At 41.3% G+C, this 24,401-nt stretch overlaps 1 protein-coding gene across 1 annotated transcript in view; it reads left to right on the forward strand.

The window, feature by feature from the left end:
- Positions 1-4,521: 4,521 nt before the first annotated feature.
- Positions 4,522-24,401, forward strand: part of ptprua (protein tyrosine phosphatase receptor type Ua) — a 489,507-nt gene continuing 469,627 nt past the window's right edge. The window contains exon 1 of the mRNA XM_060904791.1: positions 4,522-4,793. Coding sequence (XP_060760774.1) covers positions 4,530-4,793 — 264 coding nt within the window. The 5' untranslated portion in view covers positions 4,522-4,529. The remainder of the gene's footprint in view (positions 4,794-24,401) is intronic.

Below are 24,401 nucleotides of genomic sequence, written 5' to 3' on the forward strand. Positions count from 1 at the left end.
TAATGAGATGAGATGTATCATAGGAGGGTGTAGCAACACCAATCTTGATGGGATTAGTACTCATCGTTTCCCACATTGTGCTCAGGTGACAATTCCATATTTCAATGCAAAATCGCTAGCTGCTAAACTTGGTCTACACAGGCTTTGCACTGAAGCCGTCCAAAGCTCTCGCAGCCTGCTGGCGCTTCCGCAGGTGATGTCACGAATCTGGCTCCAGACTCCCTTGGGATTTTTCCAGACGCATTTTGTCATTTTATTTTTTTCTGCTGTAGACAGATGGCCTTGTGCAAAATTACCCTTCTGGATGAGTGTGTAAAAGGACATTCTTTCATATCAAAAAAACCAATTTGGTCCAGGATATGCACTTTAAGGCAATTGATGTAGTGCTGTAGTGCGTAAAGTATTTTTGACATTACTTGAAGGGGTTAAAATGATATACACAGCTTCTATACTTTCAGGATATACAGTACCACTCCGCAAAGGGAACTCATCAGATTGTTATTTTTTTTAAGAGGTCAGGTAAAACCTGCAATCTGACTCATAAAGAGGAATAAAATGCAAAGCCATCTCTGATCAAATCTGAGTGGTATTTAACTATGAGGGTAATGATATACTTGTGTCTCAATATGATACTTTTTTACATAGAAAAAAAAGGCATTGGTCGAAGATGTGCCTTAGGTATCCATTTTCAATTTATTAAAGCATTTAAAATATTCAGCATTATGAAAGTGTAATTATGTAATTTCGCCTGCTCCATTTACCTGAAAGCAGCAAACAGACTTTGCTGTGTGTATGCTGCGTCATGTTTTCATCTAGTTTCACTGACTGACACAAAAGGATGATGCAGAAATGAGTGGGCATATTTGTGGTACAGTTGTCAGTGTGTGGTACTCTTATCTGGCAGATTTAGCACATTGCATCATTTTGGTCAACCACTTGAAAAGCCAAAGTGCCCTTATTCACCAGACCTGAAGGATTTGTGAGAATCCAATTCCTTTTTTTTCTGCTGAAAGAGAAGAATTGTTTTTTTTCTTTCTTTTGTAGCCTTTGTTGTAGCCTATCATGATATGATTAAAAAGAAAAAAACAACAACAACAACTAATAATAATTTCCCTTGTGTCTGCATGTGTCCTCCCGGGTCTCCGGTTTCTTCTTACCTCCAAAAATAATGCATGTACCGTAGGTGGATTGGTGATTCTTACACCTACGTAGGTGTGAATGAGTGTGGGAATGTGTGTGCACCAAGGCTACTATCACACTGTCTCGTATCTTGCCACGTAAGCTGCGTGTGGGTCAAACGCCAAGAAACGAGGTGTATTTTGTTCAAAATTAAAGGCCTGTGATGTACACGGCGTATGTGTGACGTTTCTGTGGCGTATCTGGGATTTGTATGGGGTTCAAGGGATGTAAAGTTACGGCGTACTGAGGCATATGCATGGTGTATGATGTGTTGCCGTAGCGTAACCATTTCATTGCTTTCGTTGGCGTGGTGTTTCGTTCTTACATGTGACATTGCTGTTGCGTACCTGCAGCATATGAGGTGGGTATAAAAGGAGGCCCCCATGCTGCGTTCATTGTCATTTGTCACAGTCAACAAAGCATCATGCCAGCGAAGAAGTCAGGACCCAAGAATGGCAAGAGAAGAGGGAAGACATCAGCCACATCCACCCAGCCAGCCCCGGAGCCACCTTCATCAGACACGTGTCAACTAAAGCATTCACACAGCATAATAGCTGTTAAAGCAACGTTCCCGCTGCATCACTGCCGCATAGCTTTTGTTTTTACGACATACACATGACGTATGTGTGACATATCAAAGCTGCTATGTACAACCCCGATTCCAAAAAAGTTGGGACAAAGTACAAATTGTAAATAAAAACGGAATGCAATGATGTGGAAGTTTCAAAATTCCATATTTTATACAGAATAGAACATAGATGACATATCAAATGTTTAAACTGAGAAAATGCATCATTTAAAGAGAAAAATGAGGTGATTTTAAATTTCATGACAACAACACATCTCAAAAAAGTTGGGACAAGGCCATGTTTACCACTGTGAGACATCCCCTTTTCTCTTTACAACAGTCTGTAAACGTCTGGGGACTGAGGAGACAAGTTGCTCAAGTTTAGGGATAGGAATGTTAACCCATTCTTGTCTAATGTAGGATTCTAGTTGCTCAACTGTCTTAGGTCTTACTTTGCCACAGTCCATTTTAAATGAGCCTTGACCCAGAGAAGACGTCTGCGCTTCTGGATCATGTTTAGATACGGCTTCTTCTTTGAACTATAGAGTTTTAGCTGGCAACGGCGGATGGCACGGTGAATTGTGTTCACAGATAATGTTCTCTGGAAATATTCCTGAGCCCATTTTGTGATTTCCAATACAGAAGCATGCCTGTATGTGATGCAGTGCCGTCTAAGGGCCCGAAGATCACGGGCACCCAGTATGGTTTTCCGGCCTTGACCCTTACGCACAGAGATTCTTCCAGATTCTCTGAATCTTTTGATGATATTATGCACTGTAGATGATGATATGTTCAAACTCTTTGCAATTTTACACTGTCGAACTCCTTTCTGATATTGCTCCACTATTTGTCGGCGCAGAATTAGGGGGATTGGTGATCCTCTTCCCGTCTTTACTTCCGAGAGCCGCTGCCACTCCAAGATGCTCTTTTTATACCCAGTCATGTTAATGACCTATTGCCAATTGACCTAATGAGTTGCAATTTGGTCCTCCAGCTGTTCCTTTTTTGTACCTTTTAACTTTTCCAGCCTCTTATTGCCCCTGTCCCAACTTTTTTGAGATGTGTTGCTGTCATGAAATTTCAAATGAGCCAATATTTGGCATGAAATTTCAAAATGTCTCACTTTCGACATTTGATATGTTGTCTATGTTCTATTGTGAATACAATATCAGTTTTTGAGATTTGTAAATTATTGCATTCCGTTTTTATTTACAATTTGTACTTTGTCCCAACTTTTTTGGAATCGGGGTTGTATGTGCTATGGATTGTTAAGTGCGGACTTAAAAATATGCCACACCCTGGCATACAAGGAGATCATGTTACGCATCCTAGAGTATTAGCTACATAAGCTGGTGATGCTGTGACATTCCTTTCTTACTGCCACGTATCCTGATACGCTGTACATACGCGAGGCTGAAATGCCAATGTGTGACACAAGCATTAGGAACCGGTGTATTCCTGTCTCATGCCCATGGTTCGTGGGATCCTCCATGACCTTGACAGTGATAAAGCTGTTACTGAGTATGAATGAATGTCTGATAATTATGTATGTTTATGAAAATGAACCATAGACTACAAGACTTGAGTAAGGTGTCAGTAGAAGAAAGTGGTTTAGGTGAGAGTGTTTCTCAACCACTGGGCTGCGGCCCATTAGTGGGCCACGAAGTGCCATCTGTTGGGCCACGAATATTTTTTTTTTAAGTTGAAGCTAATTTTTCATCGTGTACAATTGCTGGGTTGCATCAGACATCACATCCGTCTCATTAAATATACTAGACATGAAGTGTCTAGTAAACAAAGCCCAGAAAGTCCTACTTACCCAGGCAAAAACGACACAGGATTTATCTTGTAGTGTCCTGATCCCCAGATCTTTAACCCAGCCACATATAAAAAGTTGTACTCCTCCATGCTCTTCAAGGTTTTCATCTGTGTGTCCGTGTATAACGATGTCTGCAGCACCAGGTAGTTTGAGATGTCGGGGAGCTCAACAGATGGATAATTTTCCAGCTCACAGGGAAAATCCCTCTTTGTTAAGGTATAAGGATCTAATCCCACTGAGTGGTTTCTATATCCACTTCTTTTGAGTGTACTTCTTGGTTTTAATAACTTGTTTGTTTGCTGAACACAAACATGGCAATAAGTTCTTGTGTTAATGGACCAGACTCCACTTTTGGATCATTAATCCCTTTTGACTGAGGATGCCCTGCATGCATGGTTTTATGTTGGCTTCTGGTACATCCATACAGTTTTAAATACAATACCTACAATTAAAAACAGTGTTTTTATTGCATTTATTTAATTCCTGGGCTCCCATTTGTAACAGGGAGTGATGCTGCATCCCATTAATATACTTTACAATAGATTATTAGATTCTAATAGAATAGATGAGCCAAAATAATTGGAGATCTTTTTGAATGGGCCCCGACTCAAAACAAGTATGAATAGGTGAACCTCAAAGCAGAAAAGGTTGAGATTGAGAACCCCTGTTTTAGGTGTCTGTAAAGAAGAACCGCCAGGTTAATACTTAAACTCTGTGCGTTTATGCATTTACGATTTCTTTGTATGCCCTGTGATGACCTGGCGACTTGTCCAGGGTTTACCCCGCCTTTCGCCCGTAGTCAGCTGGGATAGGCTCCAGCTTGCCTGCGACCCTGTAGGACAGGATAAAGCGGCTAGAGATAATGAGATGAGATTTCTTTGTATTTGATAAAGGGGTTAAGATCAAGGAGATTATTCAGTATAAACACTCATTCTGTTTCTCTTTTTCTGTGCAGGTTCCTACATGTTGGTGAATTCATCTCAGCACAGTGCAGGCCAGCAAGCTCAGCTGTTGCTGCACACTTTAAGTGAAAATGACACCCACTGTGTGCAGTTCAGCTACTTCCTGTATAGCCGTGATGGCCACAGTCCAGGCAGGCTCAGCGTCTATGTGCAGGTGAATGGCGGACCACATGGAAACTCAGTTTGGAACATTTCCGGATCGCAGGGCAGTCAATGGCATCAGGTAGAACTGGCAGTCAGCACTTTCTGGCCCAGCGAGTACCAGGTGAGAGATGAGCTGATATAACACATACAGTCATAATTCCTCCTTGGTGCTTTTGACATGACTAATTACTATATAATTGATTACTTGTGTAGTGGTGCTTAGTAATAAATACACTTTCTACTCATACAATTAGCAACTCATGGTGAAGCTGCTGGGGGAGAATGAGAGCTTAGTTTAGCCTGGATTTACCTCATTAGCTGGTGATTAATATATCACTATTATTCAGGAGTGTGCACGTGTGTAATCATTCATGCGCTACACAATTGACACCACTTGTTTTGCTCCTTTCAGTCAACACGTTACCCCTCCACCCGCCAAACTTCAAGTCAGTCATTTTCTAACTTAATTTACATCCTTTAGTTTTGTAATTTGGTTTTCTAAGCATAAAAGCTGACAAAAGTGACAGTGTAGCAGTAAACAATCATCAAACTGTGATCAGACTCCCCACTTTTATTTTGCAATTGCTTGGTTTGAACTGAAGTGGCTCATCTCATCTCATTATCTCTAGCCGCTTTATCCTGTTCTACAGGGTCGCAGGCAAGCTGGAGCCTATCCCAGCTGACTACGGGCGAGAGGCGGGGTACACCCTGGACAAGTCGCCAGGTCATCACAGGGCTGACACATAGACACAGACAACCATTCACACTCACATTCACACCTACGGTCAATTTAGAGTCACCAGTTAACCTAACCTGCATGTCTTTGGACTGTGGGGGAAACCGGAGCACCCGGAGGAAACCCACGCGGACACGGGGAGAACATGCAAACTCCGCACAGAAAGGCCCTCGCCGGCCACGGGGCTCGAACCCGGACCTCCTTGCTGTGAGGCGACAGCGCTAACCACTACACCACCGTGCCGCCCCAACTGAAGTGGCTGTGTATCAAATTCAAAATGAGGTAGTGTCCTTATAATGAAGCTCACTAGACAAGATGAAAATACTTGTTCATAGTGCAGATACTTCACTGAGGACTTTCCTGATACTGATACCTAATGAGTATAAGAATCATTCAATTTCTTGATAGAGGATAAAGTTTGGGGCGGTATGGTGGTGTCGTGGTTAGCACTGTCGCCTCATAGCAAGAAGATTCTGGGTTCGAACCCAGTGGCTGGTGGGAGCCTTTCTGTGTGGAGTTTGCATGTTCTCCCCGTGTCTGTGTGGGTTTCCTCTGCGTGCTCCGGTTTCCCTCACAGTCCAAAGACATGCAGGTTAGGCTAATTGGTGGCTCTGAATTGACCGTGAGTGTGAATGGTTGCTTGTCTGTATGTGTCAGCCCTGTGATGATCTGGTGACTTGTCCAGGGTGTACCCCACCTCTCGCCCATAATCAGCTGGGATAGGCTCCAGCTTGCCCGCGACCCTGCACAGGATAAGCGGTGATGGATGGATGGATGGAGTTTGCTTAAAGTTCTGATACTGTTCTACATTGAAGATGAGAATCGCTCAAGAGACCAATATTGTTCTCCATTTAGGATGAGGATAAGTATAGCACAAGAGGATGGCACCTGTCTTTATTGCACTGTATTACTACAGATGTAGCACTAAACTTCAGCACACAATGCTAAATTGGTTGTCTTTAAATTTAGTTCACTTCTCACCTCGGATTTATTTCTTGTACCATTCATGCATTTATTTTGCCACAAAAGTAATTCTAGTGTTTCATTTAAAATGTAGTCCATCCCAAACATCTACAGCCATTCCATAATAATAATAATAATAATAATAATAATAATAATAATAAAGTGTTGCCAGGCAAAACAAACCTCGCCCAGTAGCATTTATTATTAATATGAAGGAAGATATCGCGAAAAAACGATTTTGACCTTTTTGGGGACCCTTGATTTTGACATTGTGTGTGAACATACTTGGCCAATAAACATGGTTCTGATTCTGTCGCCCCCTGCAACAGCATGTGTATATCAGCCTCGGTTCGGAAGTTTCAGTTTTGAAAACTGTAAGAGATAAGAGTGGAATAATATAAAGTACAGACAGTGGAAGCTCAGTGGAACACACTTTCCCTCTGTAATAAGCGTAAGCATGTCTGAAAGTGATTTCTTTAGTCTAGTCCATATATTTATAATTTATAATTATGATAATAAATCAGGCGGCACGGTGGTGTAGTGGTTAGCGCTGTCGCCTCACAGCAAGAAGGTCCGGGTTCGAGCCCCGTGGCCGGCGAGGGCCTTTCTGTGTGGAGTTTGCATGTTCTCCCCGTGTCCGCGTGGGTTTCCTCCAGGTGCTCCGGTTTCCCCCACAGTCCAAAGACATGCAGGTTAGGTTAACTGGTGACTCTAAATTGACCGTAGGTGTGAATGTGAGTGTGAATGGTTGTCTGTGTCTATGTGTCAGCCCTGTGATGACCTAGCGACTTGTCCAGGGTGTACCCCGCCTTTCGCCCGTAGTCAGCTGGGATAGGCTCCAGCTTGCCTGCGACCCTGTAGAACAGGATAAAGTGGCTAGAGATAATGAGATGAGATGAGATAATAAATCAACAGAGCAGGGAAGTTTTTATCAATGGGGTTTAAAAGTGGGCGTGGCCGAACCCCTACCTTTGCATATGTAAACGAACCAAAAACCCATCCAATGACAGCAGTGTATGCAAATGAGGCAGGTAGTGATCCAATCAGAGTGTTTGTGGGCAGTATCTTTCCGAGGCAGGGCTCCTGCAGTCTGAGCTCATAGGTTTTTTTTTTTTTTACCTTTTTGGTCACTGTGACCTTGACTTTGGCCGGATGACCCCCAAAATTTGAAGAGGTTCTATTTGAGACAAATGTCCATCTATCCTGAAAGTTTCATGAAGATTGGTCCAGCCATTTTCCTGTAACATCATTTCCAAAAAAGCAAAGAAAGAAAGAAAGAAACCCGACCGAAAACAATACCTCGCCCCCTGGTGAACTCCGTCACGGGCGAGGTAATAACAAGTGTTGCCAGGCAAAACAAACCTCACCCGGCAGCACTTATGATGAATATGAAGAAAGATATTGTGAAAAAACAATTCTGACCTTTTTGGTGACCTTGACCTTGATTGTGACCTTATGTGTGAACATACTTGGCCAATAAACATGGTTCTGATTCTCTGCTGCTCTCAGCCAATCAGAACACACTGTACTGCTTACTGCTCTCAGCCAATCAGAATACACCGTACTGCTCTCAGCCAATCAGAACACACCGTACTGCTCTTACACTGTACTGTGCAATTGTTACACTCTTACATTCTTACAGCACAATGACATAGTGGGTATCACCTCTATATGAAGCAATAGCCACAAAAACCTTGACCTTGACTGGATGACCCCCAACATTTTGGAGGTTCTATTTGAGACCAGTGCCCATCTATCCTGAACGTTTCATGAAGATTGGTCCAGCCGTTTTCCCGTAACATCATTAACAAACAAACAAACAAACAAACAAAGAAACCCCACTGAAAACAATACCATGCCCCCCAGTGGACTCTGTGCCAGGCGAGGTAATAATAATAATAGTTTTACTCTTTTATTATGGATTGAAATGCACTGTAATAAAAAAACAACAATAAATCAACATCTGTTTGTCTCATTTATATTGGCTGACTTAACTGTGTCATCATAATTGTTATGTGCCAGCACAGCTCTTGGCATAGTGCAGATGACTATGGACTCTAAAATTAAACTATCCACATCGCCCTTCTATCTTACCTATAATATTTGGACTCTCGGCCTGACCTGGTCTCCAGGACCTGCAAACCATCTCAGAAATTTAACTTTTAATAATAGCCACAAAATTAGGACCAATATCCAAATATATATATGTATACAACCCCGATTCCAAAAAATTTGGGACAAAGTACAAATTGTAAATAAAAACGGAATCCAATAATTTACAAATCTCAAAAACTGATATTGCATTCACAATAGAACATAGACAACATATCAAATGTCGAAAGTGAGGCATTTTGAAATTTTATGCCAAATATTGGCTCATTTGAAATTTCATGACAGCAACACATCACAAAAAAGTTGGGACAGGGGCAATAAGAGGCTGGAAAAGTTAAAGGTACGAAAAAGGAACAGCTGGAGGACCAAATTGCAACTCATTAGGTCAATTGGCAATAGGTCAATAACATGACTGGGTATAAAAAGAGCATCTTGGAGTGGCAGCGGCTCTCAGAAGTAAAGATGGGAAGAGGATCACCAATCCCCCTAATTCTGCGCCGACAAATAGTGGAGCAATATCAGAAAGGAGTTCGACAGTGCAAAATTGCAAAGAGTTTGAACATATCATCATCTACAGTGCATAATATCATCAAAAGATTCAGAGAATCTGGAAGAATCTCTGTGCGTAAGGGTCAAGGCCGGAAAACCATACTGGGTGCCCGTGATCTTCGGGCCCTTAAACGGCACTGCATCACATACAGGCATGCTTCTGTATTGGAAATCACAAAATGGGCTCAGGAATATTTCCAGAGAACATTATCTGTGAACACAATTCACCAATCCATCTGCCGTTGCCAGTTCAAAGACGAAGCCATATCTAAACATGATCCAGAAGCGCAGACGTCTTCTCTGGGCCAAGGCTCATTTAAAATGGACTGTGGCAAAGTGGAAAACTGTTCTGTGGTCAGACGAATCAAAATTTGAAGTTCTTTATGGAAATCAGGGACGCCATGTCATTCGGACTAAAGAGGAGAAGGACGACCCAAGTTGTTATCGGCGCTCAGTTCAGAAGCCTGCATCTCTGATGGTATGGGGTTGCATTAATGCATGTGGCATGGGCAGCTTACACATCTGGAAAGACACCATCAATGCTGAAAGGTATATCCAGGTTCTAGAGCAACATATGCTCCCATCCAGACGACGTCTCTTTCAGGGAAGACCTTGCATTTTCCAACATGACAAGGCCAAACCACATACTGCATCAATTACAGCATCATGGCTGCGTAGAAGAAGGGTCCGGGTACTGAACTGGCCAGCCTGCAGTCCAGATCTTTCACCCATAGAAAACATTTGGCGCATCATAAAACGGAAGATACGACAAAAAAGACTTAAGACAGTTGAGCAACTAGAATCCTACATTAGACAAGAATGGGTTAACATTCCTATCCCTAAACTTGAGCAACTTGTCTCCTCAGTCCCCAGACGTTTACAGACTGTTGTAAAGAGAAAAGGGGATGTCTCACAGTGGTAAACATGGCCTTGTCCCAACTTTTTTGAGATGTGTTGTTGTCATAAAATTTAAAATCACCTAATTTTTGTCTTTAAATGATACATTTTCTCAGTTTAAACATTTGATATGTCATCTATGTTCTATTCTGAATAAAATATGGAATTTTGAAACTTCCACATCATTGCATTCCGTTTTTATTTACAATTTGTACTTTGTCCCAACTCTTTTGGAATCAGGGTTGTATTTAGAGAGAGAGAGAGAGAGCCTCCACAATTATTGGCACCCCTGGTTAAGACGTGTTAAAAGCCTTAAAATACATTCAATTTTTATTGCAGAAGCATAATCTCACATTGAAAATTGTAGAAAAATGTAACCCTTAACTCAAGTGAATTAAAAAAAAATCCCTGACTAAGAAATAATTATTTTTCATAAAATCACCTGTTCCACAATTATTGGCACCCATTACAATTCCTAGAAAATAAATGTAATTGAAGCATTTCTGTCATTTCTACTGTAGTTTATAAAGTTAATCAGAGTATCTAGGAACCTTTAATTAGTAATTCATCACATCCTGTTTCCCTGGGGTATAAATATGATGTGACACAGAGGCCTATTTCTCTTATCCACTCTTCAACATGGGAAAGAGAAGAGAACACACCATTCAAGTAAGGCAGATGTGTGTCGACCTTCATAAGTCAGGCAATGGCTACAAGAAAATAGCCACTCGCCTACACCTGCACATATCTACAGTCAGAGGAATCATCAAGAAGTTTAAAACAACTGGAACAGTGGCAAACAAGCCTGGACGAGGTTGCAAGTTTATCTTGCCACCACGCACAGTGAGGAGGATGGTAAGAGAACTAAAAAGTTCTCCAAAGCTCACTGTTAGAGAATTGCATCAAAGAGTAGCATCTTGGGGTCACAAAGTCTCCATAACAACCATCAGGCGCTATCTACATGCCAACAAGTTGTTTGGGAGGCATGCACGGAAAAAGCCTTTTCTCACTTATGAGCATAAACATAAATGTCTGGAGTTCGCTCAGCGGTACTGGGACTTCAACTGGGACCGTGTGCTTTGGTCAGATGAGACCAAGATAGAGCTTTTTGGCAACAAACACTCTAATACATCACAAAAGATGAGTATGCGGAAAAGCACCTCATGCCCACTGTGAAGTATGGGGGAGGATCGGTGATGCTGTGGGCTTGTTTCTCTTCCAAAGGCTCCGGGAACCTTGTTAGGGTGCATGGCATCATGAACTCTTTGAAATACCAGGACATTTTAAATCAAAATCTGGTGGCCTCTGCCCGAAAGCTGAAGATGGGTCGTCACTGGGTCTTTCAGCAAGATAATGACCCTAAATGTGTGGCCAAATCTACACAAAAATGGTTCAACAGACACAAAATCAAGCTCTTCCCATGGCCATCTCAGTCCCCAGACCTCAACCCAATTGAAAACCTGTGGGGTGAGCTGAAGAGGAGAGTGCAAAGGAGAGGACCCAGGACTCTGGATGATTTAGAGAGATTGTGCAAAGAGGAATGGTTGAATATCCCTGTCTCTGTATTCTCCCATCTTGTGAAATGTTATAGGAGAATATTAAGTGCTGTCTTGTTGGCAAAAGGGAGTTGTACAAAGTATTAACATCAGGTGTGCCAATAATTGTGGCACACATGATTTCATGTAAAAGAATTATTTCTTAATGTGGGATTTTTTTCCCACTGAATAAATGCACTTGAATTAAAGGTTGGATTTTTCTCTTTTTTTTTTTTTGCATTGTTGTCCTATATTATTTTTAAAAAATTAATTTATTAGAGGGCGGCACGGTGGTGTAGTGGTCAGCGCTGTCGCCTCACAGCAAGAAGGTCCGGGTTCGAGCCCCGTGGCCGGCGAGGGCCTTTCTGTGCGGAGTTTGCATGTTCTCCCCGTGTCCGCGTGGGTTTCCTCCGGGTGCTCCGGTTTCCCCCACAGTCCAAAGACATGCAGGTTAGGTTAACTGGTGACTCTAAATTGACCGTAGGTGTGAATGAGAGTGTGAATGGTTGTCTGTGTCTATGTGTCAGCCCTGTGATGACCTGCCGACTTGTCCAGGGTGTACCCCGCCTTTCGCCCGTAATCAGCTGGGATAGGCTCCAGCTTGCCTGCAACCCTGTAGAACAGGATAAAGCAGCTGGAGATAATGAGATGAGATAAGAATTTATTAGAAGCCTAAGAACACATCTTAACGAGGGGTGCTAATAATTGTGGAGGGCGATATATATATATATATATATAATAATTTTAAACAACTGTTTAATAAATTATTTTTATTTCAGGAAGTTCAACAGAACAAAATGCAATTCATGTGTATGTATCAACTAATGACAAACTATAGAATTAAAGACTTACAGCACAATTTAAATGCTGAATTTTATGCAGCTACTTCAAAAACAACAGGAAAAAAAACCCATAAGGTAACAGGGTGTAATGAGATTTGGTTGAATGCCATTGTAAGTCATATTAATCTCAGTACCACCATTTGCAAACCTCATAAAAAGCTCCTTCAGGAGATCTGACCACCTGGTTTTGATGGGAATTGACTCTGTGGAAATGTGGGAGTTTTGGACTGTTTTATTATGTTACATTATTCTGAAATTAAAATGAGAGGAAGTTAAATACAGGTTGCTGGCTACATATCTCATTAAATGTGTGGATGTGGCAAATCATACACCAATGCATCCTGGCCTGAAGCCTTTGTCTTTGGTTTGTCCATGAACCACATTGGACAGTGAATTGTCTGTCTGTACACAGGTCAACTACCACGCTTCCATAGGTGTTCCAAATTAGCTGAATCAAATTACCTGTTCCATTCTCTGGGCACAGGCTTGCTGTCAGACAGTACATCTGCCCTGTGATTGCATTGATCAGGTAGGTAGGTAGGTAGGGGCAGCAAGGTGGTGTAGTGGTTAGCACTGTCACCTCACAGCAAGAAGGTCCTGCATGAGTTTCCTCCAGGTGCTCCAGTTTCCCCCACAGTCCAAAGACATGCAGGTTAGGTTAACTGGTGGCTCTAAATTGACTGTAGGTGTGAATGTGAGTGTGAATGGTTGCTTGTCTGTATGTGTCAGCCCTGCGATGACCTGGTGACTTGTCCAGGTCAGCTCTTGCCCATAGTCAGCTGGGATAGGCTCCAGCTTGCCTGCAACCCTGTACAGGATAAGCGGCTACAGATAATGGATGGATGGATGGAGGTAGGTATGTCGGTAGGAAGGTCACTAGGTCTTAAAAACAGAAAGTGAGAAACTGCTCACTTCCCAAGCTTGTTCATCCACCTCAATATCATTCATGATTTAATGCTCCCTTGTTGTTTGATGTTAAGCACCACCATGTTGGTCAGTGGGCAGTACGGTGGTGTAGTGGTTAGCACTGTCACCTCACAGAAAGAAGGTTCTGGGTTTGAGCTCAGTGGCCAACGGGGGCCTTTCTGTCTGGAGTTATGTTCTCCCTGTGTCTGCGTGGGTTTCCTCCGGGTGCTCCGGTTTCCCCCACAGTCCAAAGACATGCAGGTTAGGCTAATTAGTGGCTCTAAATTGACCGTAGGTGTGAATGTGAATAGTTGTTTGTCTCTACATGTCAGCCTTGTGATGATCTGGCGACTCGTCCAAGGGTGTAACCTACCTCTTGCCCATAGTCAGCTGGGATAGGCTCCAGCTTGCCTGTGACCCTGCACAGGATAAGCAGTTACAGATAATGGATAGATGTTGGTCAGTTCCTGTGAAGCCCTTAGAGTTTCCTGAAAATAGCAGCACACGATTTCATTATAAGGATATGCTATGAAGGTTCGGTCATGCCTGCTCAGGAGGTTTGGTCATGCCCTGCTCTGGCACAAATTTATTTTTGTGTTCTACACTGCCAATGAGTCACCAATATGGTTATTTAGTGCTTCCTGGGCCTGTGTTCCAAAGACCTGTCCAGGTCTGAGTGGCAAAATATTTTTACCAAGCTCTGGCAATGGCATTTGAACCAGCCAATTCCATTTGCCTTAAAGTACGAACTGTTTTCCCAACTACTTCGCTATGGCTCCGATACCTTAAAATGCTGTGTGTAAGATATCCTGTTTTGGGCATTACCTTCTTAAGGACTAGGAGCAAATGTGAGATATGATTTATACTCTCCATAGCAACATATGAATTGCAAACTAGCATGTTAATTCTTTTTTTGTTTGTACGGGTTGTATGCAGGACATATTTACATAGACTCACCAGTCCCTACCAATTAAAAAAAAAAGTCACTGGCCTGTCTATTGGAGGCATCATTCTCAAGCCTAAGGTTTCTGTTTCTGCCATTTCCACCAGTATGCATGTTCTTTTATCAGGACATAACTTCAGTGTGTACATCAGGCTCTATCTCTGTATGTGAGGTGGCTATACGAAGCTTCTCCAAGCTCTGCCCATCATTGCCCTGTCATGCTGCCACTAACAACACTTGCATTTGGCCTGTGCCAGAATAAAAGCACTTGGGGTTCCTGGTTCATGGGTCTGATCAGCAGTTTTCTGCATGTTTCTGTTCCTGCCGCAACACTGCAGCAAAGGAGCTTACCTTTTTCTTCCTCAGGGCTATAGAGTGATATCTGCTGCATACTTCACTCCCTGCTATGGCAATGTAGTATCAATGGTAACAAACGTATATCTAGCATAGCCTCATTTCCATAACCTGTAATGTACAACTATGTTTCATATATTTCTATTACCACTATGCTACAGTTGGAGTACGTCTCTGTCAATGCTTGTCAAACCTGTTCCAATCCCAATCAATTTCAGTATTGATCAAATCCAGGCAGGCTAGGCAGAATAAACAACTTGCCAGGCTGGGGGGGGGGGATGCCATCCTGCCCTGGAATACAAGAGGTCAGGAAAATTCACAAAGTACATAATGTACCAGTTAGCACCCAGCCAAATAGCTACTCGGATAAACACTCGATGTTTCACACTGAATTTTATGACACTAAGTTACCTATCTGATCCAATGCAAACAGCAGATGTGTTTAAAAATATTCTTACATCAAAAAATAAACATCATATATTGGGAAAAATAAAAAAAATACATACTGTATTAATGAATATTGTCCATGCAGGATCCACGAAGCCAGTTTACCCCTTTCCAGACATCCCAAGTACGATAATGTCCATAGGTGTGTTACACTAATTAACGCCCCATCAGAAACAATAGTGGAACCATTAACAGATCCCAACAAATTAGCATATTTTACAACAGAGGGATTTGGGGAAGTTCACAAAAAAGAAGAACTTTATTTATATGAAATTATGACATTGCTACATATGCGTGGAAGAAGAGTCTGGAGACAGAAATCTTAGTTTCTCTGCATTCATTAACACCACTGATGAACACCTGGAAGGTTATGTTACTGCTGTGCTGATGGCGCCAACTCACGATTAAGTTCACGTTGGCCTTTGAGAAGGCTTACAGCAATAAATTTTTGGTCCCTCCCACTATAAATCAAAATCTGATTGGTTAATTCTTCTGTCACATCCGACATAAACATACACTGCCATGGCCTTCTGTCCCGGCAATGAAGTCCTAACCAATGAGTGAGCAGCTCTAAACTTTTCTCAGCCTAGACACAACAAGCAAAAAAAATCTTGTTAGATAACTCGATTTTAATGTTTTCAGGACAGTAACCCTTTCATTTCTGAAGCAAATTTGATAGAAAATGAGGCCAAATTAGAAGGGAGTAATTAAAATGAAATTATGAAAAAAAAATAAAGAAATTAAATATAACATTTGAAATGCTGATATGTTTGAGCCTTCTTTAAATGCCTAGAAGGCCCTGACGGTTCCCTCTGGCTGCTACATGCTGATATCAACAATAGTCCAAGTCTCAGTTATTCATAGCAAGACTAATCAGGCCACTTAGTAGAGTGCATACAGCTGCCAAGCCACATATTCAGATTTTCATCAAAATCTAATCAATTGTTCCTTGGCCCATGGCCCAACTTTCCTCAAAATTTCATCAAAATACGTTCACTACTTTTTGAATTATGTTGGGAACAGACAGACAAACAAATAAACAAATGGAGGCAAAAACATAACCTCCTCCAACAAAGTTGATGGAGGTAATAATTTCAGATATTAGAATTACCATCACCCAAGGTACGGTATGTATCAATGCACACTCTCATCTGGTGGGAAATATTTTAACAATAATAGGATTAGGGTTTTTTTTGTTTGTTTTTTAACAAGAGGCAAATGATTAGAGCACAATACTTTGTATCTCTGCATCTACTTCCCCAAACTGTTGACAAGAAGAGAATGAAAGACAACAATCATGAAGCTCCTGGGGTCTTTTATACGTTTCTTATATAGGGCCAGGGGTGCCGCTAGAAATTTTGGGCCCTATGAAAGAATATACTATCCCCCACCCTCCCACCCCCCATTTATGTATAATTGGGTAACCCCAATTCTTCATGATGATGTCAATCTACTGATGGTTCACCATCAATTCTGCTTCTACCGTGCGTAGCTGACATTAGTGCTGGATTGGAAAGCAACAAACCTAACACGGTGTTGCGCTCTGGCTCTGCCTATGCAAGACTGTACCATGTAATGAATAGGGAGGGGGTGGAATATAAAGACTATCTAGTCTAATAATTTTGCAGAAAATGGAAAACCAAACCAGAAGGTTGTTGTATTTGCTCATTTTAAGAGACAAAATTATTATTATTTTCAATTAATTTAACTTACACATGGCAATAATGTTAATATAGTCCTCTGAGAGCCCTCTATCAATGCTGGGCCCTTTGAATTATGGGGCCACAGTCATGGTCATGACTTTGCTGTTAGTATTCAGCAAGGAAAGGAGCGAATGGGAATGCTTTACTAGTTCCAAAGGAAACCAGCCTAGCATTTTGAAATCAAAAGAAGCAGAATAATACATTGACTAGCAATGTTCAAGAGCATAAATAACTCTATAATATAAAAAAAATATTTATTTTACATTTTACACAAATGATTTCTTGCCAACAGTGCTAAATATTGCAAGGGAACTTGGGTGCTCAAACAAAGGAATATCATTTGTGAACAATAGATTTCATGGGGAGGAAGTAGGTTAGGTGTAGGTTACAAAAACTGCATATGTCTTTTTATGAATGTCTCATTATTACCCCCCGCTAAAACAAAGTTTGGCCAGGGACATAAAAATGGGGTCCGTCCGTCCTTTCCTCCGTCCATCCGTCCGGCTGTCCGTCTGGTCACGTTTTCATTTCCAGGATGCATCTTTAACACCACTGAAGATATCTTTATGAAACTTTGCATACATATCAAGCAACATGTGAACTGGTGCATTTTGCTATTTTGGATTTTTGAAAAAAAAAAAAAAGTACTTTTCAAATTTTTACATAAAAAATAGATTTTGACTTCGTTTCTAAGAGCGATGTTCGTTTCCAGAGCATATATCCAAAACTATTCACGATACAGATTTGAAACTTGGTATACATGTTAAAAACGTGATGTAGATGTACCTTTTCATACTAAGAAATTTGAGAAATTTAATTTTTTCATGTTTCCATGGAAACAATTTCAGACTTAGTCTCTCAGGTTAGTCTTAGGGGTACCGTAGGTTTTGTTTCCAGAGCAGAACTTGAAAACTATGAGTGGTATGGTCTTGAAAGTTGGTATATGTGTTGATTAAGTAATGTATATGTGCCTGTTGATACTAAGAAATTTGAGAAATTTTAATTTTTAGCTCAAATGGACCAAAGGTCTAGTGGGTTTAGGCAATGGGCTGCTGAGGTCAGTGTAAAGAAGTAGGGTTGGGTTCCTGCAGCAGAACTTGAAAAATGTTTCAAATAATATCTTGAAACTTGGTATATAGTTGGTATATAGGGTGGGGGATATAGATGACTCTGTTTCCTTGTTTATGTGAATGTTAAACACAGATGGAAAAGCAGATAACATAATGTTTATACTGTGTATGGTTGATTATGTAAATCTTAGTGTGAAATTCAAATTTTTTGGAACACAGGCCTAATTTATGCACATCGGTTTGCTTTTACGATTCACCAAAATATAGGATTTACTATCATAAAAGATTAAACATTGTAGATTTAACCTGGATCAGTGAGTCCTTCGTGTTCTTGAATCATGTCATTCACCCAGATTTTGTTCACTGTGAGTCAGTCAGTGCGGTCATTTAATTCGTGAATAAAATGTCCTGTTCTCATTCAGTGGTCTCCTAATTCTCTCCCAGTGTTACTTCAGTCAGTTCCCAATCATTGACCGGCTCTTTTGATCAATAGAGCCTGTCTGTGTAAGGCTATTTCCTTGTTCTAGAGACAGCTAATGTTGGACCAACCGAGAGCAATTCTTCCAATTTGCAGTTTGATGATTGTCATCAGCAAAAGAATTGTATCAAACACATACAGATGGGTAAAGACAATATTATTCTTGTCTCACTTAGATCAGCAAATGCAAGCACATCACAGTTCTCTATTTAAGATCATGTCCCCGAATCGAGGAGCCGTTGTTCCTCCACCAGAGGTAAAACAGTGTGAAACAAATGAGAGCGATAAAGAATAAGGAGTTATCTCCTCTGATCATGCGAGACCTTTCAGGAGTATTCGAGTTGCTGAAATTGTTCTGCTCCAGATCCCACCTGCTATAAAGTGACTCACCATCAATTCATTTTCAGACTTCTTTTGTTTCATTTCTAAAACTCATCAGAATTCATGAAAGTTGCATGAATACAGCAACCAGGACTGCGATTTTTTTTAACGATAACCAGAGCCAAAGAACTAAACATGCAAGTGCACAACCAAGAAAACAGAAAAGGGGAAGATGAGAGAGAGAGAGAGAGAGAGAGAGAGAGAGAGAGAGAGAAGGAACAAGGCACATTCTCTAGATGACCATAAATCATCATAAGAGAACATGACCTACAGTGTCTTGCAAAAGTATTTGTCCCCCTTGCTGTTTGTGTTGTTTTGTCACATTACAAGCTGGAATTTAAATGGATTTTTGAGGGTTAGCACCATTTGATTTACACAACATGGCTACAACTTTAAAGGTGCAAATTTATTTATTTATTTATTTATTTATTTATTATTGTGACACAAACAATAATTAAGATAAAAAAAAACAGAAATCTGGAGTGTGTAAGTATTCACCCCCTTTCGTATGAAACCCCTAAATAAGAGCTGGTCCAACCAATTCACTTCATAAATCACGTAATTAGCTGGTTAAGATCCACCTGTGTGCAATCAAAGTGTCACATGATCTGTCACATGATGTCTGTATAAATCAACCTGTTCTGGAAGGACCCTGACTCTGCAACACTACTAAGCAAGCAACATGAAAACCAAAGAGCTTCCAAACAGGTCAGAGACAAAGTTGTGGAGAAGTATAGATCAGGGTTGGGTTATAAAAAAATATCTCAAAGTTTGAATATCCCACAGAGAACCATTAAATCCATTATAGCAAAATGGAAAGAATATGACACCACTACAAACCTGACAAGAGAAGGCCGCCCAGCAAAACTTACAGACCAGGCAAGGAGTAGCCTGGCAAGCCAGACTAAATGTGAATATTTAGTCTGGCCTCGATCCGTAGACATTTCCGAAGCGGGTAGGAGGAACAAACCGCTGTCTTTCAAACTGTCTCTGTGCGTATAGGCCAACTCTCTGACCAATCAGCGCAACAGTGACTGTGACGTAGTCAGAGCGACAGAAAGCAGTGGGGGAGGCCTTGAAATAAATATTTTTTCAAAATGCGTATTAATTAATAAACAGGTTCTAGATATTAAGAAGTTTGGAGATAATGACCACAAGTTTGGAGTCTGTACCACATACTTAACATACACTCTTATTTTTTTCAAGTGTTTTTCAAGGGTTTGCTTAAACTGTTTTTGAGAGTTTTTATTTAGTGGTGTTTGGTGAAATAATTTCCCTTAAATTTAAAATAACGGGAAAATAAGAAACAATCAAAAAGTAATGTTTCAAAGCTGTTTATTAATTCTTCGTACTGCACAAACTAGCCCCATCCTTTTGGCTACCAGCGGAGCCAGCTGGTAGATCAGACTTTTGCCATAGCCGGTCGGCAAAACAGTGAAAACGTCCTTCTTGAAAAGGAATGAGCGGAGAGCCTCTTCCTGCTCATGTTTCAACGAAAACTCCAAGTCTAATTCTTCTAAAACTGATTCCAAAGCGGAGTCAAACGCGTGCTGTTCACTAGCCATAGCCATCTTCCCTGTTGCGCTTTCTCCAGCGTCGCGCAGCTTTGTCGTCACTCCTGCAAAAGCCCGCCCAAAGAATCCAAACAAAAACCTTGCATTGTGATTGGCGGGCACGATTTGATGCCCGGGGTGTTTTTGTTTATATGGTGCGAGGCTAGACCCATTCGCTAGGCAAAAAATATTTTTGGCCGCTAGGCGGGTGGGTCTAGTTTACTAGGCTAGGCAAGGAGGGCATTAATCAGAGATGCAACAAAGACACCAATGATAACACTGACGGAGCTGAAAAGATGAACAGCGGCGATGGGAGTATCTGTCCATAGGACCACTTTAAGCTGTACACTCCACAGAGTGGAGTTTTATGAAAAAGGGGCCAGAAAAAAGTCACTGCTGAAGAAAACACATTTGGAGTTTACTCAACAGCATGTGGCAGACTCCCCAAACACATGGAAGAATATTCTCTGGTCAGATCATACTAAAATTCATCTTTTTGGCCATCATGGGAAATGCCATGTGTGCACAAACCCAACACCCTGAAAACACCATCCCTACAATGAAGCATGGTGGTGGCAGCATCATGCTGTGGGGATGTTTTTCATCTGCAGGGAAAGGAAAGCTGGTCAGGACTGAAGGAAAGATGGATGGCACTAAATACAGGGCAATTCTGGAGGAAAACCTGTTTGAGTCGGCCAGAGGTTTGAGACTGGGACAAAGGTTCACATTCCAGCAGGACAATGAGCCTAAACATACTGCTAAAGCTACACTGGAGTGGTTTAAAGGGAAACATTTGAATGTCTTGGAATGGCCTAATCAAAGCCCAGACCTCAATCCAGTTGGGAATCTGTGGCATAATTTGAAGATTGCTGTCCACCAACACAACCCATCTAATTTGGAGTTGGAGCAGTTTTGCCTTGAGGAATGGGCAAAAATCCCAGTGGCTAGATGTGCTAAGCTGATAGAGACATACCCCAAGAGACTTGCAGCTGTAATTCCAGCAAAAGGTGGCTCTATAAAGTATTGAATTGGGGGTGGGATACTTATGCACACTCCAGATTTGTTTTTTCATCTTAATTATTGTTTGTGTCACAGTCAAAAACAATGTGCTCCTTTAAAGTGGTAGGCATGTTGTGTAAATCAATGGTGCTAACCCCCCCCAAAATCAATTTTAATTCCAGCTTGTAATGCAACAAAACAGGACAAACACCAAGGGGGATGAATACTTTTGCAAGACACTGTATTAGTATATTTACTGTAGTTTTTGTGAATTCCACTGTTTAGATTTGATGATTGTATCTTTGTTAAGATTTCGCACAGATAGCACTTCTAAATATTCTGTAGTTTATGTTCAAATATGGTACTCTATTGATATCACTATTGCATCAAGCTGCCTGAAGGGCAGCAATAAGCGGAGGCACATAGTTTGGCATTGAAATCACAGCTTGTTTCCAGATGACCTTTCGTACTGTACGTCCCACACTCAGCATAGCTTCAAACTCATATTTAAACTGTGCATACATGTGTGCATGTGTGTGCGCGCGTGTGTGTGTGTGTGTGTTTGTGTGTAAAGGATATTACATGGTCGCGGGAAGATATGAAGTTTATCTTCAAGTGGTGATTGTATATATCACGAGTGAGTGAAGCAAACGAGTGAAATATTTTCAACATGAGAAGATAAACTTCATATCTTTGTGGCACAATGTAATGTTCTTTATATTATATACAACCCTGATTCCAAAAAAGTTGGGACAAAGTACAAATTTTAAACTAGCGGCCTTGACAGGCCCTCGCACGTGTGGTTCCGCAACCCAGGACATTCTGCCACCCAACAAAACAGTCACATGTCATATATTCATCAAATGTTCAAAGGTGATGTGCATGTTGCAAATGCCATGACTGCTTGACGGATAAGAGATAGACAAAGACTGTGTGTGTGTGTGTGTTTCTGTGGTGTGAAAATGTACATTTATATATGTACAAAACTATACATGTGTCTCCTCCTTATCTCTATTTCACGCTGTAATCTTAAGTCATATTAGCTTTCCTGTGTCTGCAGTGTGTGTGTGTGTGTGTGTGTGTGTGTGTGTGTGTACATGCAGAGTTTTCATATGTCTGCAACAAAATGCAAAATGATGGCAGGTCACTAATATATAGATTTAGGCACTGCCTAAAAGCGGAGCTCCCATCTGTTTCTGGGTTGTCAAATTTTCTTATAACCGCGCCAGTCTTTTTTGTTTTATTTCTTTACTGGCAAACACTGGCCACTAGGTGGTGTGTATGACTGGTAATTACTAACACTGGCCACTAGGCGGTGTGTATGGCTGGTAATTACTAACACTGGCCACTAGGCGGTGTGTCTCATCTCATCTCATCTCATTATCTCTAGCTGCTTTATCCTTCTACAGGGTCGCAGGCAAGCTGGAGCCTATCCCAGCTGACTACGGGCGAAAGGCGGGGTACACCCTGGACAAGTCGCCAGGTCATCACAGGGCTGACACACAGACACAGACAACCATTCACACTCACACCTACGGTCAATTTAGAGTCACCAGTTAACCTAACCTGCATGTCTTTGGACTGTGGGGGAAACCGGAGCACCCGGAGGAAACCCACGCGGACACGGGGAGAACATGCAAACTCCACACAGAAAGGCCCTCGCCGGCCCCGGGGCTCGAACCCAGGACCTTCTTTAGGCGGTGTGTATGACTGGTAATTACTAACACTGGCCACTAGGCAGTGTGTATGACTGGTAATTACTAACACTGGCCACTAGGCGGTGTGTATGACTGGTAATTACTAACACTGGCCACTAGGCGGTGTGTATGACTGGTAATTACTAACACTGACCACTAGGCGGTGTGTATGACTGGTAATTACTAACACTGACCACTAGGCGGTGTGTATGACTGGTAATTACTAACACTGACCACTAGGCGGTGTGTATGACTGGTAATTACTAACACTGACCACTAGGCGGTGTGTATGACTGGTGGTACACATACACGGACAAACCACAAAAAATCGAGTCGATGGGTTTACCATTTTTTCTTAGGTATGGTGCTCCGCTGGAGCTCTGCTATTATTGTGTGTGTGTGTGTGTGTGTGTGTCAGAGGGAGAGAGTGTGTGAAAGAGAGTGTGCTCATAGATGTTGCGTGTGCATGTGAGTGCATACTTGTGAGTGTATGTGTGTATGCATAAATATGCATATGACTGTGTGTATGAGTGTGCACAGAATTGTACATGTTATATCATCAGACTCATGATATCCAATATTTTGTAAAGTTTCAGATCAGAGCAATTCCAGCGTTATGGACGTGACACTTGAACTCAAAATGGCAATAAATGACCCAGTGCATGTTTTATTGTCTCCCAGTATTTAAACAGGTGTTGCATATTTTAAGGCTGTACCATACTGGAGAAGTGATAGAACAAGAACAATTCCCATAGTACATCTAGGGCATGCCAGAAAATGCCAATAAAAGATGCGTTATGGATGTGACAGAAAAAGTATCACTTTTCTTGGGTGACTGTACATTTTTATCAAACTCTGTGAAATCGTAAACCTAATGTCGAACTGGAGATATCCATTTGATAGAGGGGTCCAAGGTGAATATTAAAAAATCTTTGTTTAAAATATTTTGTATTTCATGCAGAGTTTCGGAAGGAAAAGTCAGCGTTATGGATGTGACGAAATTCCGTTATGGATGTGATGCGTCTGAAATAGACATGGCATATGTTTAGAAAATCAGCAATTTAACCACCATAACCCTTTGAAAAACTCTCTAAATATCAGCTAAAACTATCAAAGTTCTTAAATAATATTTAGGATGGCTATTGTTTTGTGGATTTTAGCATACATTTCTGTGGCTTGTGGCAAGAATATAGAATTGTACATGATCAAAGTTGATTTTAGCTTGGGTTTTACATAAGAAAGAAAGACTGACCGTGACATATTAGGTGATCAAAATGTGACAAATTGGTTCAGCTTATTCACATCTGTAAAATACAGGCCTAGGTGATATCTCTGGGAGTGGTTTTGATGTATTACATGTTGCTTTATTTTTGCATGGTGAGGTTGACATTTACATGGAATTGCCCATCAATCCATCAATGAATTAAACATTTTTCCCCATTTCCTGCTTGGCCAGATGGTGGCGCTGTGCTAGGCATCTGAATTACACATGTGAATATCATCACAATCATAATACACAATATTTTGTAAAGTGTCAGATCAATCAGTTAAGGCATTGCCAATT

The sequence above is a fragment of the Neoarius graeffei genome, chromosome 22, assembly GCF_027579695.1.
Source record: "Neoarius graeffei isolate fNeoGra1 chromosome 22, fNeoGra1.pri, whole genome shotgun sequence".
Classification (NCBI taxonomy): domain Eukaryota; kingdom Metazoa; phylum Chordata; class Actinopteri; order Siluriformes; family Ariidae; genus Neoarius; species Neoarius graeffei.